General features: G+C 35.3%; 1 protein-coding gene across 1 annotated transcript in view; it reads right to left on the bottom strand.

The window, feature by feature from the left end:
• LOC140140467 (alpha-tectorin-like) overlaps window positions 1–17,700 on the bottom strand; it is an 82,007-nt gene extending 64,307 nt beyond the window's left edge. The window contains exon 1 of the mRNA XM_072162226.1: window positions 17,623–17,700. Within this exon, the coding sequence (XP_072018327.1) occupies window positions 17,623–17,700 (78 nt within the window). The remainder of the gene's footprint in view (window positions 1–17,622) is intronic.
• Between the last annotated feature and the right edge of the window lie 236 nt (window positions 17,701–17,936).

Below are 17,936 nucleotides of genomic sequence, written 5' to 3'. Positions count from 1 at the left end.
TGCACGCTAATCAATGCAGCAGTTTACCATTACAGATTACCATTATGGGTTTACACTTTACACCCTTTGACTATTCGTGTTTTAATTGCGTGAATCATTGCTAAATTATGCATTCATTATTTTCAATGCTTTTTTTTCTTTCTTTGTATTAAAAGAAAGAAAGAAAGAAAGAAAGAAAGAAAGAAAGAAAGAAAAAGGAAAGAAAGAAAAAGAAAGAAAGAAAGAAAGAAAGAAAGGAAAGAAAAATGAATGAATTAATGAATGAATGAGTGAATGAATGAATGAATGAATGAATGGGTGAATGAATGAATGAATGAATGAATGAATGAATGAACGAAAGACATTTGAAATAAATAAAAACATGAACGTGGAAAAAGGTTGAAGTGACCGCTTATAGGTTCAAATTGCAAGCAGCTTAATCACGAAGCTCACGTGGCCGAGTGGTTAAGGCATAGGTCTTGTAAACATGAGGTCCTGGGTTCGATTCCCAGGCGGTATTACTTTTTCTGTTTCATTTATTATTTGCGACGGTGAACCCGGTGAAAATATTTGTTTATTATAAATACATGAAGTATACATTTTTTGATTTATTTTTTCTGTCTTTCTTTCTTCCTTTCTTTCTCTATGTTTGATTAATCAATTAAATTATTTCTTTCTTTCTTTCCCAAAAGCCCCCAAATGAAATACTTTCCGATTTAAATGTGATCTTATAATAGTCCTACAAACCCCATCCGCGCTACCCCACATACATCCCACGCCCAACACCTCGCACGCACACACCCCCACATTATACACACACCCCATACACAAAAATGTGAAGCACAAATCTGCTGAAGATAGTTGTTACATCATGTCAAAAACAAGTTAATGCTATCTACTGAAGATAGTCGTAGTTTATTATTGACTTCCTTACAATCTTAATGTACATGCGGTTTTAGTATTTAATTAAAACTCATTTTTCTGTTTTGTAACGCTCGTTCACCTATCTGAAAAGTGCTATGAAGGCGAACTTTAAATATTAATTTCAAAATAAATTAAACAACTCGGAATCATGCAGCTTAGAGCCGTGATACGAGTTCTCGGTTTTGAGATATAGCATAAAAATTTCATTAAATGCGTGTATGTTAGGGTATGGGGTGTTTCAGTGTCCGCTCCCTGAACCAACCAATTTCTTTATCAACAATTGTATTATGATTCCTAAGTACATGGTCTACTTCCAAATCCTGTGAAATATGAAGATCATACAACATTCTGTTTTTGAGTTATGGGACAAAACGACATTTTAGAGCAGTTTAGAGCTATAATTGCGAAATGTGTGTATTTTAGCATAGGGGGTGATTGCAGTGACCACTTCCTAAAAATACCAATTTCTTTATCAACAATTTTGTTATGATTCCAAAGCATATAATCCACTCTCAAATCGTGTGCAATGAGAAGTTCATACGACATTCCGTTTTTGAGTTATGAGACAAAAACGAAATTTAGATGAAATATTTTGCATTCGGCAGAGACAATCTACGAAAAAAGTCCTTGGAACGCTTGGTACACTCTGTCGCAATCCCGTGCAGAATTTCATATGATCATGAAAATGACGTATATTTTGCCTGGGAACAAGCATGACATCTACAACAATGATTTACCCTTCCCTCTCCCCATCAATCAATGTTGGAACACATTGGGAACCGCTGAAGACTTTGGTATTTCTCAACATTGCACGGGGAGAGGGGTGACAGTTTTCCGTTATTTACACGCAAGCGTTCCAAGACTTTTTTCGTTGATTGTCTCTACCGAATGCAAAATATTTCATCTAAATTTCGTTTTTGTGTCATAACTCAAAAACGGAATGTCGTATGAGCTTCATATTGCACACGATTTGAGAGTGGATTATATGCTTTGAAATCATAACAAAATTGTTAATAAAGAAATTGGTTTATTTAGGGAGTGGTCACTGAAACCATCCCCTGTGCTAAACAATACACGTTTCTGTAATTATGGCTCTAAACTGCTCTAAAATGTCATTTTGTCCCATAACTTAAAAACAAAATGTTGTATGAGCTTCATATTGCACACGATTTGGGAGTATATAATATCCCTTTGAATCACAATAAAATTGTTGATAAAGATGTTGGATTATTTAGGGAATGGTCACTGAAAACACCTCCTATGCTAAATTACACACATTTCGTAATTATGACTAAAATCTCGTTTTTGTCTCATAATTTAAAAACACTACAAATATAGTTTAAAAAAATATTACAATGTTTTGCAGCATATTTTCCAAAATGTTTTTGAATTTTATTAAAACGTTCTGTACCCTTTATAATATAACCCAACATGTAAATGTTTTCTGTAAAACTTGCGTTTGCTGAGTATAGGCTTATCCGAACGAATCAGAAAGATTGTGATGTAACAATTTGAAACAACTCATTTCTGAATATTATTTATAATAAAATACGCTTTTGCGATGAGAAAAAAAAAGACAAAAGAAAACAACAATTGAATACACTTAAAGAAAAAAATCGACCACCACGGGGACTCGAACCATTCGCATCAATCAATAGTCAAAAGATTACCAGTCGAAGGACTAAGCCGTTGCGCCACGCTGCCATTTCGCAATCGAAGTAATCAGTTTTGGTCTTTTATAGTAGTCAGGTATCGGGGAAAGTGTAAAGCTGCATAGTGCAAATGGCAAAGTGGATCAGTTTACCATAATGACAAAATGGTCCAAAATCGACATTTTATGGTTTTTAGGCCGCATCTCATGGAGCGTGACGTTCGTTTACCTTGGCTATACCAATTGAGAATGTTTGAATACAAAAGTAATGACAAATTGATCGCATTTATGACATTTGTTAACAGTTTACCATTTTGAATTGAAATAAATATCTATACGTATTATATTAATATCAATGCAGGGCAAACTGCTCAGTATGCACGCTAATCAATGCAGCAGTTTACCATTACAGATTACCATTATGGGTTTACACTTTACACCCTTTGACTATTCGTGTTTTAATTGCGTGAATCATTGCTAAATTATGCATTCATTATTTTCAATGCTTTTTTTCTTTTCTTTGTATTAAAAAAAAGAAAGAAAGAAAGAAAGAAAGAAAGAAAGAAAGAAAGAAAAAGGAAAGAAAGAAAAAGAAAGAAAGAAAGAAAGAAAGAAAGGAAAGAAAAATGAATGAATTAATGAATGAATGAGTGAATGAATGAATGAATGAATGAATGGGTGAATGAATGAATGAATGAATGAATGAATGAATGAACGAAAGACATTTGAAATAAATAAAAACATGAACGTGGAAAAAGGTTGAAGTGACCGCTTATAGGTTCAAATTGCAAGCAGCTTAATCACGAAGCTCACGTGGCCGAGTGGTTAAGGCATAGGTCTTGTAAACATGAGGTCCTGGGTTCGATTCCCAGGCGGTATTACTTTTTCTGTTTCATTTATTATTTGCGACGGTGAACCCGGTGAAAATATTTGTTTATTATAAATACATGAAGTATACATTTTTGATTTATTTTTTCTGTCTTTCTTTCTTCCTTTCTTTCTCTATGTTTGATTAATCAATTAAATTATTTCTTTCTTTCTTTCCCAAAAGCCCCCAAATGAAATACTTTCCGATTTAAATGTGATCTTATAATAGTCCTACAAACCCCATCCGCGCTACCCCACATACATCCCACGCCCAACACCTCGCACGCACACACCCCCACATTATACACACACCCCATACACAAAAATGTGAAGCACAAATCTGCTGAAGATAGTTGTTACATCATGTCAAAAACAAGTTAATGCTATCTACTGAAGATAGTCGTAGTTTATTATTGACTTCCTTACAATCTTAATGTACATGCGGTTTTAGTATTTAATTAAAACTCATTTTTCTGTTTTGTAACGCTCGTTCACCTATCTGAAAAGTGCTATGAAGGCGAACTTTAAATATTAATTTCAAAATAAATTAAACAACTCGGAATCATGCAGCTTAGAGCCGTGATACGAGTTCTCGGTTTTGAGATATAGCATAAAAATTTCATTAAATGCGTGTATGTTAGGGTATGGGGTGTTTCAGTGTCCACTCCCTGAACCAACCAATTTCTTTATCAACAATTGTATTATGATTCCTAAGTACATGGTCTACTTCCAAATCCTGTGAAATATGAAGATCATACAACATTCTGTTTTTGAGTTATGGGACAAAAACGACATTTTAGAGCAGTTTAGAGCTATAATTGCGAAATGTGTGTATTTTAGCATAGGGGGTGATTGCAGTGACCACTTCCTAAAAATACCAATTTCTTTATCAACAATTTTGTTATGATTCCAAAGCATATAATCCACTCTCAAATCGTGTGCAATGAGAAGTTCATACGACATTCCGTTTTTGAGTTATGAGACAAAAACGAAATTTAGATGAAATATTTTGCATTCGGCAGAGACAATCTACGAAAAAGTCCTTGGAACGCTTGGTACACTCTGTCGAAATTCCGTGCAGAATTTCATATGATCATGAAAATGACGTATATTTTGCCTGGGAACAAGCATGACATCTACAACAATGATTTACCCTTCCCTCTCCCCATCAATCAATGTTGGAACACATTGGGAACCGCTGAAGACTTTGGTATTTCTCAACATTGCACGGGGAGAGGGGTGACAGTTTTCCGTTATTTACACGCAAGCGTTCCAAGACTTTTTTCGTTGATTGTCTCTACCGAATGCAAAATATTTCATCTAAATTTCGTTTTTGTGTCATAACTCAAAAACGGAATGTCGTATGAGCTTCATATTGCACACGATTTGAGAGTGGATTATATGCTTTGAAATCATAACAAAATTGTTAATAAAGAAATTGGTTTATTTAGGAGTGGTCACTGAAACCATCCCCTGTGCTAAACAATACACGTTTCGTAATTATGGCTCTAAACTGCTCTAAAATGTCATTTTTGTCCCATAACTTAAAAACAAAATGTTGTATGAGCTTCATATTGCACACGATTTGGGAGTATATAATATCCCTTTGAATCACAATAAAATTGTTGATAAAGATGTTGGATTATTTAGGGAATGGTCACTGAAAACACCTCCTATGCTAAATTACACACATTTCGTAATTATGACTAAAATCTCGTTTTTGTCTCATAATTTAAAAACACTACAAATATAGTTTAAAAAAATATTACAATGTTTTGCAGCATATTTTCCAAAATGTTTTTGAATTTTATTAAAACGTTCTGTACCCTTTATAATATAACCCAACATGTAAATGTTTTCTGTAAAACTTGCGTTTGCTGAGTATAGGCTTATCCGAACGAATCAGAAAGATTGTGATGTAACAATTTGAAACAACTCATTTCTGAATATTATTTATAATAAAATACGCTTTTGCGATGAGAAAAAAAAAGACAAAAGAAAACAACAATTGAATACACTTAAAGAAAAAAAATCGACCACCACGGGGACTCGAACCATTCGCATCAATCAATAGTCAAAAGATTACCAGTCGAAGGACTAAGCCGTTGCGCCACGCTGCCATTTCGCAATCGAAGTAATCAGTTTTGGTCTTTTATAGTAGTCAGGTATCGGGGAAAGTGTAAAGCTGCATAGTGCAAATGGCAAAGTGGATCAGTTTACCATAATGACAAAATGGTCCAAAATCGACATTTTATGGTTTTAGGCCGCATCTCATGGAGCGTGACGTTCGTTTACCTTGGCTATACCAATTGAGAATGTTTGAATACAAAAGTAATGACAAATTGATCGCATTTATGACATTTGTTAACAGTTTACCATTTTGAATTGAAATAAATATCTATACGTATTATATTAATATCAATGCAGGGCAAACTGCTCAGTATGCACGCTAATCAATGCAGCAGTTTACCATTACAGATTACCATTATGGGTTTACACTTTACACCCTTTGACTATTCGTGTTTTAATTGCGTGAATCATTGCTAAATTATGCATTCATTATTTTCAATGCTTCTTTTTTCTTTCTTTGTATTAAAAAGAAAGAAAGAAAGAAAGAAAGAAAGAAAGAAAGAAAGAAAAAAGGAAAGAAAGAAAAAAGAAAGAAAGAAAGAAAGAAAGAAAGGAAAGAAAAATGAATGAATTAATGAATGAATGAGTGAATGAATGAATGAATGAATGAATGGGTGAATGAATGAATGAATGAATGAATGAATGAATGAACGAAAGACATTTGAAATAAATAAAAACATGAACGTGGAAAAAGGTTGAAGTGACCGCTTATAGGTTCAAATTGCAAGCAGCTTAATCACGAAGCTCACGTGGCCGAGTGGTTAAGGCATAGGTCTTGTAAACATGAGGTCCTGGGTTCGATTCCCAGGCGGTATTACTTTTTCTGTTTCATTTATTATTTGCGACGGTGAAACCGGTGAAAATATTTGTTTATTATAAATACATGAAGTATACATTTTTTGATTTATTTTTTCTGTCTTTCTTTCTTCCTTTCTTTCTCTATGTTTGATTAATCAATTAAATTATTTCTTTCTTTCTTTCTTTCCAAAAGCCCCCAAATGAAATACTTTCCGATTTAAATGTGATCTTATAATAGTCCTACAAACCCCATCCGCGCTACCCCACATACATCCCACGCCCAACACCTCGCACGCACACACCCCCACATTATACACACACACCATACACAAAAATGTGAAGCACAAATCTGCTGAAGATAGTTGTTACATCATGTCAAAAACAAGTTAATGCTATCTACTGAAGATAGTCGTAGTTTATTATTGACTTCCTTACAATCTTAATGTACATGCGGTTTTAGTATTTAATTAAAACTCATTTTTCTGTTTTGTAACGCTCGTTCACCTATCTGAAAAGTGCTATGAAGGCGAACTTTAAATATTAATTTCAAAAATAAATTAAACAACTCGGAATCATGCAGCTTAGAGCCGTGATACGAGTTCTCGGTTTTGAGATATAGCATAAAAATTTCATTAAATGCGTGTATGTTAGGGTATGGGGTGTTTCAGTGTCCACTCCCTGAACCAACCAATTTCTTTATCAACAATTGTATTATGATTCCTAAGTACATGGTCTACTTCCAAATCCTGTGAAATATGAAGATCATACAACATTCTGTTTTTGAGTTATGGGACAAAAACGACATTTTAGAGCAGTTTAGAGCTATAATTGCGAAATGTGTGTATTTTAGCATAGGGGGTGATTGCAGTGACCACTTCCTAAAAATACCAATTTCTTTATCAACAATTTTGTTATGATTCCAAAGCATATAATCCACTCTCAAATCGTGTGCAATGAGAAGTTCATACGACATTCCGTTTTTGAGTTATGAGACAAAAACGAAATTTAGATGAAATATTTTGCATTCGGCAGAGACAATCTACGAAAAAAGTCCTTGGAACGCTTGGTACACTCTGTCGAAATTCCGTGCAGAATTTCATATGATCATGAAAATGACGTATATTTTGCCTGGGAACAAGCATGACATCTACAACATGACATCAATCAATGTTGGAACACATTGGGAACCGCTGAAGACTTTGGTATTTCTCAACATTGCACGGGGAGAGGGGTGACAGTTTTCCGTTATTTACACGCAAGCGTTCCAAGACTTTTTTCGTTGATTGTAGCATTGTCATCAATCGAGTTCCGCAGTTGAGCACCTCTGTAACTAAAGCTACGCTTCTTATATTCAGTATTTGGCTTATCCATGATAAAAACATCTTTATTTCTGGTGTTATAACAATTTTCTTTTTTAACAAATCTATTGCACAGATATTTTGGTGCTTGATTGTTTACAATTTTATGCATTGTAACTGCTTCGTTTATGTATAACTTTTCTTCAATAATCTACATTACCAGTCGTTCTCCATGGACCCGAGGGAGGGTCTAAATTGGATGGGGCCTTGGGTACTTGGTTTGTATTTTATACACAAAGTATGAACACTGAATTATGAAGGTCATCATCGACCACACCATTTAGGCTGGATAAAAATATTCAGGCGTTTCTTGTTACCAGACTGAATCACTCACTACTTGACTTGCAACTTGCTACGCACCCGCGACCAAGAAATACGTCTAAAAGGGTATATGTTTTTCACCACACAGTGTCGTCGACGTCTTTTTGAAAAAAGGGTTACTTCAGCCAAATCCTTAGACGTTTAGGGTTAGTAATATTATTGTTTGAGTGAGTTTGCACTAATTGATAAAAATCACCACTTTTTAATTGATTCCTGTTACTTTTGTGCACTTTTTCTTCAGTATCTATATGTCCCGCTATATGTCTGCAACATCAAACAGACACCTTGGGTATTAAATTAGCTCATTTCCCTGTTTACGCCACTTAGGGTATCAATATAGATATTTCTAAGTTGAGGCCATTTAGGGTAAGATTTTGCATGTGTTTCGCCATTAAGGGGCGCAATTTGGTTATGTGAAAATTCGCCATTAAATGAGGATTTCGTGATCCTAGCATCCTCTATTTATGACATTTTTCATTGGATATCTACAAAAAAAAACCTATTCCCAAAATTTCAGTTGATTCCGATTTTGCGTTCGCGAGTTATGCATGATTATGTGTATTACACTGCTTGTAATTTCGTTCTGGTGCACCAGAACGAAATTGAAATTTCACGATATCTTTGCTAAACGAATTAATCTGCAAGAAATATTTTGTACATAAACATTATGTAGCCAGAGGTTTCCAGTGATATAAAAATCTCAACTTTTTTGAGAACAGTGGGGGATGAGGCTGTGGATCACGAAATGCCCTTTAAGGGTGCATTTCAGAGGTGTTCGGACGCGGGTGGGAGGCACTTTTGTGTGAGAGTGACCCCCCGGTATGTAGAATCCCACCCTATATCAAGCATCCCAGCAATCATAACCACCCCCAAACCTTAGGATCCCAACCATTCCAGCATCCCAACCCTACATAGCATCCCAGCCCTATCAAGCATCCCAATCCTTCATAGCATCCCAAGCATCCCAAGCCTACAAAGTATCTCAACTGTCACAACCATCCTAATCATCCCAACCCTACCTAGCGTCCCAACCATATGCATACCTAGCCATTCCAACCACCCTAACCATCCCAACCCTGCTTAGCATCACCGTCCCAACCCTACATATCAATCCAAACCTACCAAGCACCCAACCGTCCAAACCATCACAACCATCCCAAGCATCCTAATCCTATACCTAAGGCCAAGGGTGAAAATGGCCATAATTATTTGTGAGAAAATCGCCGTATTTTTGGTGAAAATCACTATATACCATGTATACTGGGCGAAAATCTCATTTTGAGCGAAAATTGTCAATCTATAATCTTTAGGAAAAGTTCCCGACCCCATTCATGCGCTCATTGTTCGAGTATTTATTTGTTTATTTAATTTAATTAATTAATTAATTAATTAATTTATTTATTTATTTATTTATTTATTTATTTTTATTTATTTATTTATTTACTGATTTACTTACTCACTAGGCCTACATTCCTCATTTATTTATTCTTTATTTCTATTTTTTTTGAGAGATGATATAGAATACGGGATGGTAGTTACCGTAGTTATAGTAGATGCTAGATGTGGCCAATTATTTTGGTCAACAAAGCGTCTCATGGAACTTCAGCAGTTTTGAGGCCATGATGATATAATTTCAAGTGCGCGGAGCACCATAAACTGGAAAGTTGGCATTATCATGATTATACTGGATATTTAATGCAATGCACATAAAACGATTTAGAAAACAAGACGATGCGCATTTTCACCTCAAGAAACAACTGAATCGGCTGATTGATTGGTTGAACGTAATGATTGAGTCATTGATATGGTGGAGTGGAAATTCTAAGGGGGGACTTTTTGGGGTGAGTGTTGAGGGCCCTGAATTTTTTTACTTGAACTATGAGGGATAAACATTTACCTAAAAGTTTTAAAAGGGGGGAATGCGAAAAATTTGAGCAGACGCGAAGGGGGGGTGGGGGGACGCAAAATTTTGTGTCAAAACTCCCACCCTCACCCTGGCGTAAATATTGAACGGTCCCTTATAGTCTCTCGTCCTGATGTGGTCTGCTTGTGAACATTTGTTTTAAAGTTTAGACCCATTTTAGCATTAACATTGCTTATTTTTCGTCCCGGTAAAGGCATTTTTGTAGCGGGACGATTTGATTGATTGATTGATATGTTGATTGATTGATTGATATGTTGATTGATTGATTGATTGATTGATATAGATCGACTAGCAACTGTTTGTCTGTTCAATTATTTATTATACTTATTTCTTTAATTAGGGGTCTACGGTAGGCCTACCTATCAACATAGGGCTACCTACGGATTGATTTGTTTAGTGACAGTTTTTACAATGACAAGGCAATATATTCAAATAATCCTGATATTGATTATGTTGTTGTTTTTCAACAACTTCATGAAATTTTAGGCCCAAGTTTTTTTGCCCAAATTTCAAGTAAAAGCTGTTTTTTTACAAGTAGACGTTATTAATTCATGTGATTGACAAAAAAACAACAACAAACAAAACAAACAAACAAACAAACCAAACAAAAAAAACCTCATATATTCAGTTCTCCTCTAACTTTAATCCTAACCCGGACCGGTATGCAAACATTGATCAGCTGAGTGACAGGTGCATTGCACCTGCGATCCCGCATACCATTATCTGCCGGCACACCAAAGTGAAACTTTATATTCGTATTATCACGCACGAAAAAAAAGTGCCTCGAGTATATAAACTTAGAATTGTTGATAAGGGCTGAATTAAAAGTCATTCTTACCCATTCTATAACTGCTAACTGTCGTACCAAAATGTAAAAGGATGTTAGGGGCCTATACTTAAATTTTTATTGTTTTCTTGTAAAGTAATAAATTCATGTTCGCAGGAATCGCAAACCTACACGAAGTGATGCGGTCGACCATTTGACCTGATTTGACAAAGTTTGTGCTTCACAAACGGTTGCTTGGCGTCTGCTTGGTAAAAAGTTGTTCGTGTTGTGGCATCTTTTGGTGTAAAATTATGTCGAACTTTGCTCTACCAAGAATATATTGATCAAGGGAATTCATACTAGGCTGAACAATGAAGCAGATGTGGTGCAAAAAGTAAGTGTTTCTCGTTTATCGCTCTAAAATTATTTCGAGGTTTTCATAAGCCCATGATACATGTGATACGGGCCATTGGAAGACTACCCGCGAGAGACCGAGCCGAGGGCACTATGCTTTGGTGAAATGCATTAGGTTGTATAGGCCTACAGTAGGGCTTAATGACCTAGTTGACCTAGGCCTACTTAATTATACTCGTCATGTCATGTCGGCCTAGGCCTAACATTTAGATGTAGGCCTATTATGTTTTACGGTCAGACCTAGGCCTAATTCAATAAATTTGCAAGAAGACGAAGATTTAGCAATCTTGAAATGTTCAATGTTCCGCTGCACTAGTAAAGGGGGCCGGATTGTTGAAGACCGCTAAAATACAAGTAATATTTAGTGGTTAAAACCTAATTAGTGCCCGAATCGAAAAGGGCGACTTCCATACCGATGCGCAAGGGGGGGTGTCTGCCGCAAGTGAAGGCCTATTGACACCATTTTGACACTATTATTTGGTTGGAAAAAGTTTTAAAAAGTGTCAAATGAAAGCCCAATATTGAAGCCATTCTACTATTTTAATACTCTAATTATTGATCAAGTGTAGGCCTACGGGTGTCCAAAGCATGCAAAATGAAGGTCCAATTGGCACATCAATTTCATACTATATATAGACCTATTAGGTCTACCCCCACCCCACACACACACTCACCCCACACCCTCGAACTCAATTTGCAAAATGTTACTGGTCCACTGTCATGCAGACTCACAATTCTCAGCATTGAGTCTGTCTTTAAGGGGGTACTACACCCCTGCCCAATTTTTTGCCCATTTTTGCATTTTTCTCAAAAATTATAGCGCATTGGTGACAAGTAAGATATGTATATATTATAGGGGCAAGGACTACAACTATTGCAGTGGAAATTTTATATCAACACAGACAACAGTTGTGGAGTTATACAGTCAAAAATGAGGGAAAACCACTATTTGATCAATTAATCAATAACTACTTGCCTTGAGTTGCTGAATTTTCAGTGCAGTAGTTAAAGATCGTACATTTATGGCTTTAAGGGGGTACTACACCCCTGGCCAATTTTGTGCCTATTTTTGCATTTTGCTCAAAAATTTTAGCGCATTGGTGACAAGTAAGATATGTATATTATAGGGGCAAGGACTACAACTACTGCACTGAAAATTCAGCAACTCAAGGCAAGTAGTTATTGATTAATTGATCAAATAGTGGTTTTCCCTCATTTTTGACTGCATAACTCCACAAGTGTTGTCTGTGTTGATATAAAATTTCCACTGCAATAGTTGTAGTCCTTGCCCCTATAATATACATATCTTACTTGTCACCAATGCGCTATAATTTTGAGCAAAATGCAAAATAGGCACAAAATTGGCCAGGGTGTAGTACCCCCCTTAAAGCCATAAATGTACGATCTTTTATAGGAAATTGTTTTTCTGGCATATTTATGATATTTATATGTCTCAAATAATATTGTACCTAAAATGGAATCGGCTAAGGGGCTGGCATTTTCTTCGGAAGGTTGGGGGGGGTCCCAAATATACAGTGACGTCATAAATTTCTGGAAAGAAAAATAGGGGGGGGGGGTCATAAAATTTTTGATGCCCAAAATGTAGGGAGTCACAAGATGACCACAGATAGTGTGTTTAATTCAAAAAGACTGGTTTCAATACAATTTTAGCCTGTTTAAAGGGGTAGGCCTAAGGTGTATCGGTGATGGGGAGGGGGCATACATTTTTTTGGTTGACGAAATAGGGAGGGGGTCGCAATTTTATTGACGCTGACTTTTTATAAATTTGGGACCCCCTTCCGAAGAAAATGCAAGCCCTTAAAGTCGTTGTGTTTGTAGGTCAACAGAGCAATTTCGACTCGACATAAGGCCTTTTTTTTAGTTTCCCGTCACCCGCCCGCATCACTTTTTCAATTTGACCAAAACTTTCACTTTTTTCATAAAAAAGTCAATTATCTGAAAATTGAGATGGAAATAATCAAAATGTCTGACATTCCCTGCTAATCATAATCAGCAGCTTTTCTCAGTTGTAGGGGTAGAGGATGTGGTAAATAATGTAAATTTAAGGATTACCTCAACATGTTTCTAGTGATTACAAAAATTGCAAATATCTTTTCATTTTAATAAAAACAAATTCAAATCTTTTCTTAATCTGTTGCAAAATGTCTGTAATGATGATCTAAGCATTAATGCCTGTTTTGAGATGGTCTTTCATCAACAATATAGGTAGGCCTAATAGCCATGTAGCCTAAATGAAAATTTTGACAATAACGAAATTTTCAAAAATAATGAATAATGAAACCATGACCTCATATTTCACTGAAAAAAATGTGACGGGAAACTAATCATTTCATTTCATTAGTCTAAAGTCATAATTATCCGCCATAGAACTCCATGTAGTGGGTTTTCTTTCACTTCACCTTGTTAGATATGCTGAACATGGACAAAACCCCTTCCCAGCATATATGCCTAATTATGATTTCAGTAATTTGGGTAAAGAATAACAAAATCATGGCTTTAATACTGACTTGTGACAAAATGTCACGGACCCTGCAGTAGGCCTATATTTCCACGCTTTTGTGCCGAGCAATATCCACTTTCAGGAGCTTTCAAGCACCACCTAAAATAATCACAGGCCTACGTCAACCCGACTGTGCAGCCTTTTATGTATGGGCCTACTCAATTGCAATTTAATATGTTTAACTTTCTCTGGTCTTTTTCTTCATTTCTCATTTCCCCTTTCTCATTTTCTCCGTTTTAATTTTTTTTTTTTAGTGGGCGGGGGGTCGGTAATTATACTCATATAGCTCATTATACGGGGCAGAAATCGACCAAAATCAGTTTCCCATTGAATCTTCTATATAGGCCTATATGCACAAGCTTTAAAATAAGCTGGCACCCAGGAGAGGTTTTGTAAAATCGCAATGTAATACACATTTTATGGCAAATGATTAAAAATTGATATTTTTGATATTTTACAGTACTCGAAGTATACTTTATAAATCTGATGATTTATACTTAAAGTGTATGTAGGTGGGATGAAAAGCCGACGATCAATTGAAAATGTTGACCTTTCGTATTGAGGATATGGATTTTTTTTCCCAAAACACCAAAAACAATTAGGTCTTTTTGGGAAAAAAATCCATATCTTCAATATGAAAGGTCAAAATGTTCAATTGATCGTCGGCTTTTCCTCCCAGCTACATATATGGTCAATTCCAGCGAAAGCGGGACAAAATTCTCTCTATTTTAACTTTCCACTTTAAAATGTCATTAATAAAGGAAATCACGTTATTGATGGAGCATATCATGTAACGTCCAATGTGCTCTCTTTGTGCATATAGGTCTTTACTAGCAAGTCATACCAGGGGACAAGTTATGATGGCTTAAATGAATTGGCGTTACCCACGAATTCAAAGATAAAGCACCATATATGTCATTGAATGTCCTTCAATCAAAATGAAATTATTACCGTTAGAAAGACGTTTGCACGATCTCTCATCATATGTAAAACGATTGAATTCCACCAAAGTTTGTGGACTCTAGAGGCCATTAAGTCAATTTGGCTAATAATTTTGTTACCCGCGTATCAAAAATAAAATGATCGTTCTGAAAAATGTTAAGTAAATATGCCATAAATGACTATATCATGAAACGAAGTTTCGTTCTATAATTCTGAGGTCCAAGTGATTATTTTATGCAAATACGTTTTACCCATAAAATTCCATAAAATCAAATTTGACGTTACCCACGTATCAACTGTTACCCACGAGTCCAGCAAATATAATTGCCATAACTTAAATTAACATTTAATGACTTTGGACACTGAATTTAGTTTGACAAGCGCTTAAATTTGTAAATCGTAAAAATACGTTCACCGTTTAAAAAAAGAATCTACAACGGTTTAAACTTTTGTTACCCACGAATTCCGAATAGATGCTAACCTTGAAAAACAAGGAGATTGTTTATTTTAAGTTTAAATCAGCACATATTCAAGCCATGGGTAGGCTATAATTTTTACAGTACTTACAGTTTATGCACCTAAGAAACGCAAACCCCAAACGGCACTATAGTACTTATAGCTTTACCCACGAATTCGGCGTTACCCACGAATCCAAGGATTTACTCGTAAATTATATGTTTCTTATGCATCTTAACATTTTGAAAACATGCGAAATAGGTTCCAAAACAGGCCTGTTTAATAGCGTCCTCTTGAAGGTATACTGAAGCTGTATCATGAAGTTTTGATTGATTATCCTAAATTACCATTTTTTGGGTAAATGCAATTGGTTAGAGAAACGGGAATCATTGAAACACAATGGAGGAATAACCGCATGATGGTTTCCAACCTTCTGTAATATTTTCTATTTTGCCGCTTACTAATACATACCTTCAAATATGTGTTACCCACGAACATGTTGGTTACCCACGAATCCCTACTTAAATTATAGTTAACAATGTATTAATAGTGTTTTAGTTCATAGGAACTGTCAAACACGAGTTAATAGAATATTGCTGCATGAAAATATGGAATGATTTTACTAAAATAATAATATAAAACTGTTTGCTCTGTCTATTTGAATTTGCCAACTTCATTATTTATTATTTTTATACCCAAAATGCCATAATGATCCATTCTAAATATTCCACGTAGTCTGTATTTTGATTAAAATTCATTTTAGTGCAATTGCAGCCTGAATTATTCACATACGGAAAACTATTTTTTTTTTTTTAATTTATTAGGAATTGCTATTTTCCAGACGCTGTTACCCACGAATCCATTCGAGATCCTCATCCTGCGACGAGATACAAAATCTAACTTTATATTTAAATGAAGCATTTATTCTAATCTTTCGAAATAATACAGTAATGTTAAATGACAGCCACTTTGGAAAGAGTTCGAAGAATTGACACAATCTTAACTGTACACCTGGTTCTTTCTTAAAATTTGTAATAACCAAAATATTTCTTTGTAGATATATGTAATAAAATTCTATTTTACGTTCAAAGTCTTCACCGATTTCTAGTGTATATGAGTCACACATAAAATATTGAAAGATATTAAAGACAGTGAAATTTTATGGCGTACAACAGGTGAAAAAGGCTTGAATTCGTGGGTAACATGCATGCGCATTTAACACTTTATTTGGTCTAGCAAGAAAAGTTATTTTTCAATCCGATGGCACTTCCACCTGATGATTCACTAGATATGATCGTCTCATTTGATAAGTCTAGAATTGAAAAGGAAAACATTTTCAAAATGGCCCCAGAGAGAACTTTGTCCGCTTTGGCTGGAATTGACCATATACTTTAAGAATATATCATTAGATTTATATAATTTACTTCGAGGACTGTTATATATCAAAAATGTGAGAAATATCAAATTTTAATAATTTGTCATAAAATTTGCATTATATCGTGAATTTCAAAAAATGAAAATTATCTGATATCAGAAAGACATTCTTCGTATTCAGAATACAATTCGATATGTCTGATGTGCTCTCATGTCCCACAAAAAAGCTGTCGAAACGCTCAAAACGCTCATTCCAGATCCCTTAACCCAAGCACCTTCATTTTGGGGCTAAAATAGAGTGTTGTTGCAAATTGGTCTGGTAAACACAATTAGGCCTATATAGGCTCTTTGTATATAAATACATGGGCATTAATATTTTTGTCTATTTCAGCTACTATTTACAATAGGATGCACAGGGAATGGTAATTGAATTAGGAATCGGCCTGGCATAGGACCCCATCGGCAATGCAGTACGGCCACCCCCAGGATCAGGGAAGAAAAGGTAAGGCATAATGCTAACCCTGAGACATGCACCCACCCACCCCCTTAGACATGCTTAGACCCACCCACTTGACAAAAAGTCCACTTTTCAGGGGAAATTTACCCAAGAAAATCTAATTTTAAAGACAAATTAACAAAGGGACCCACCGTTCAAATTAGCCCGAAGTGTAAATTGTAGGCCTCTATAAAGGGTAAGTCCACTTTGCATGTATACCCAGTACACACAAAACGCTTTTGAAACATTTTAAACGGGTTATATTTTGGGGTTTGGATTTGGTAAAAACGTTTGAATATCATTAAATGTCGGGTTATAATAAGGTCATAAAACGTTTTTAAAATGTTTTGTATGAGAACACACTATATCATTATTTTTTTAAAATTTTGTCAAAATGTTATTGTAAAATGTTTTTTGCAAACATTTTGTGCCGTATATTTTGTCAACACTTTAATAACATGCAGTAAGTTTTCAAAAAATGTTGTTGAATGTCATTAAAATGTTTCAATACTCTTTATACCCAACATTTTAAACGGCAACCTTTTCTAACCTTTTGTGAATGATGTTGAAACGTTTTGTGTTTGCTGGGTCAGAGAAGATGAGATCTTCTCTGGCTGGGTAGGCTAAGTACATCTTTACATTTCCCCCTGAAAAGTGGATTTAAACCTATATTAAGCCGATTATTTTACCCACTCTCTCACCCATGTATAATAACTGACAGTAAAGAGAACCTGCAAGCCATTCTCAAGTTGCTTCCATGTTAAACTTTGGGACACCATTTTCGAGACTTTTGTAAATAAAATGTTTCCGTAGAACTTCACGCGTCTAGTAATTGATAATTATCGTGAATATTCTGCAAGAGCGGCTGATGGTGATGTAAGACCAAATGTACGGTCACCCCTACGTGAGATATGGGCGACGGGCGTTGTATCCGTAGATTGCAGGAAAAGTCTTGAATTTTGCATCGATTCTCATTATGCACACGCAATCTGTCCAATATGAAACGATCATCTGT

Source organism: Amphiura filiformis, chromosome 19, assembly GCF_039555335.1.
Source record: "Amphiura filiformis chromosome 19, Afil_fr2py, whole genome shotgun sequence".
Lineage (NCBI taxonomy): Eukaryota > Metazoa > Echinodermata > Ophiuroidea > Amphilepidida > Amphiuridae > Amphiura > Amphiura filiformis.
Note: the sequence above shows the minus strand (reverse complement) of the source record. Positions and strands in the feature narration are given on the sequence as shown.